This window comes from Malurus melanocephalus, unplaced genomic scaffold (assembly GCF_030028575.1).
Source record: "Malurus melanocephalus ecotype Western Australia unplaced genomic scaffold, MMel_1.1 scaffold_429, whole genome shotgun sequence".
Classification (NCBI taxonomy): domain Eukaryota; kingdom Metazoa; phylum Chordata; class Aves; order Passeriformes; family Maluridae; genus Malurus; species Malurus melanocephalus.
The window spans coordinates 309,967-311,271 of NW_026623661.1; the positions used below are offsets into that span (position 1 = coordinate 309,967).

Below are 1,305 nucleotides of genomic sequence, written 5' to 3' on the forward strand. Positions count from 1 at the left end.
ACCCTGTACCCCAGTGTCACACCCTCTACCCCACTGTCAGACCCTCTACCCCAGCATGGCCAACTGCTGGGTTTATACTTCTCTCGCAACCCGCTTGTTTTGCATAGGAGCTGCCAACAATTCATGGCTTTGATGTTTTTCTCCTGTGCCTTTTCTGGCCCTACAGCAATAAGCTTGGCGGAGGGAGCTGCTGTGGTGGTGTGCCCGGTGTTGGACCCGCTGCCGGACCCGCTGCCGGAGGGCTTTGCTGCTGCAGCTCCCTACCTCTGGGACACTTGCCCACACTGTATCAGTGTGAATCGAGTTTAAACCCTTCCTTCTTTGCAGCTACAAGTCCAGCCTTTCTCCTGAGTGAAATTGGTGTCTCCTGCTCAGAGCCAGCATAGCCACTCCCTATAGACAGTGAAGAACGGTCCCCCCTAATACAGGAGACACAGCTTAGGAAAGCCAAGTATTCTCTGTTTGCTAATTTTGATTGTGCAAATTCCCTCTGAATTATTTGTAGCAAAGTAAAATAACGAATAGAGACATTCCTGTAKATGATGTGTAAAATGCAGGAAATCCCTAACTAGTAGGACAGCTTTATGAGTTTGGGGCACTCCGTTTTTGGGGGAAAATCAGGGCCAGATAAAGATTACTAAAATTGGCCTGACATGCAGTTTGGTTTTCTGCCAGCTCTTAAAGACACTGATCTCTTTTTACAGGAAGATTGTGGATAGAATAGATGACAACAARGATGGCTATATCACAACAGAGGAATTAAAAATCTGGATTAAGCGAGTCCAGAAACGCTACATCTATGAAAATGTGGCTAAAGTTTGGAAAGACTATGATCTAAACAAGGATGATAAAATTGCCTGGGAAGAATACAARCAAGCCACATATGGTTATTATCTAGGTAAGAGAACATCTTCAGATTGTATGATCAAGGGTATTTGAGATTATAAAATATGATTTCTTGCCTTACAGTCAACAGGAATTTRGTGTCACATATAGGACTCTTGAAGTTCACATTAAATTTTATAGATGCTCAGAGGTCAAAAGCASTTCTTAGTTATTTATTGCAGCCCTTTGCACATGGGTCTACAGAAGGCTTTGTAGAGGTATCATGAAATGTACTGACACAGCTGAAATAGAGTCTCTTCCAGTTAGAAATATATTCTTTTTTAACATTAGAAAGGATACTTTAATTAAAGAATAATATATTGTGTAATTAACTGTATTTGTGAATTTAGTCTCAAATCTTTAAGTCTAGATGTTAAAAATTTAGTCTGTGTCTAAGCTGTAGCAAAGTTATTGATTAAA

The 1,305-nt window shown here is 40.9% G+C and overlaps 1 protein-coding gene across 1 annotated transcript in view; it reads left to right on the forward strand.

Annotated features, from left to right (window-relative positions):
• RCN1 (reticulocalbin 1) overlaps positions 1 to 1,305 on the forward strand; it is an 8,106-nt gene that overhangs the window by 1,221 nt on the left and 5,580 nt on the right. Inside the window, exon 2 of the mRNA XM_057379991.1 lies at positions 705 to 898. Within this exon, the coding sequence (XP_057235974.1) occupies positions 705 to 898 (194 nt within the window). The remainder of the gene's footprint in view (positions 1 to 704; positions 899 to 1,305) is intronic.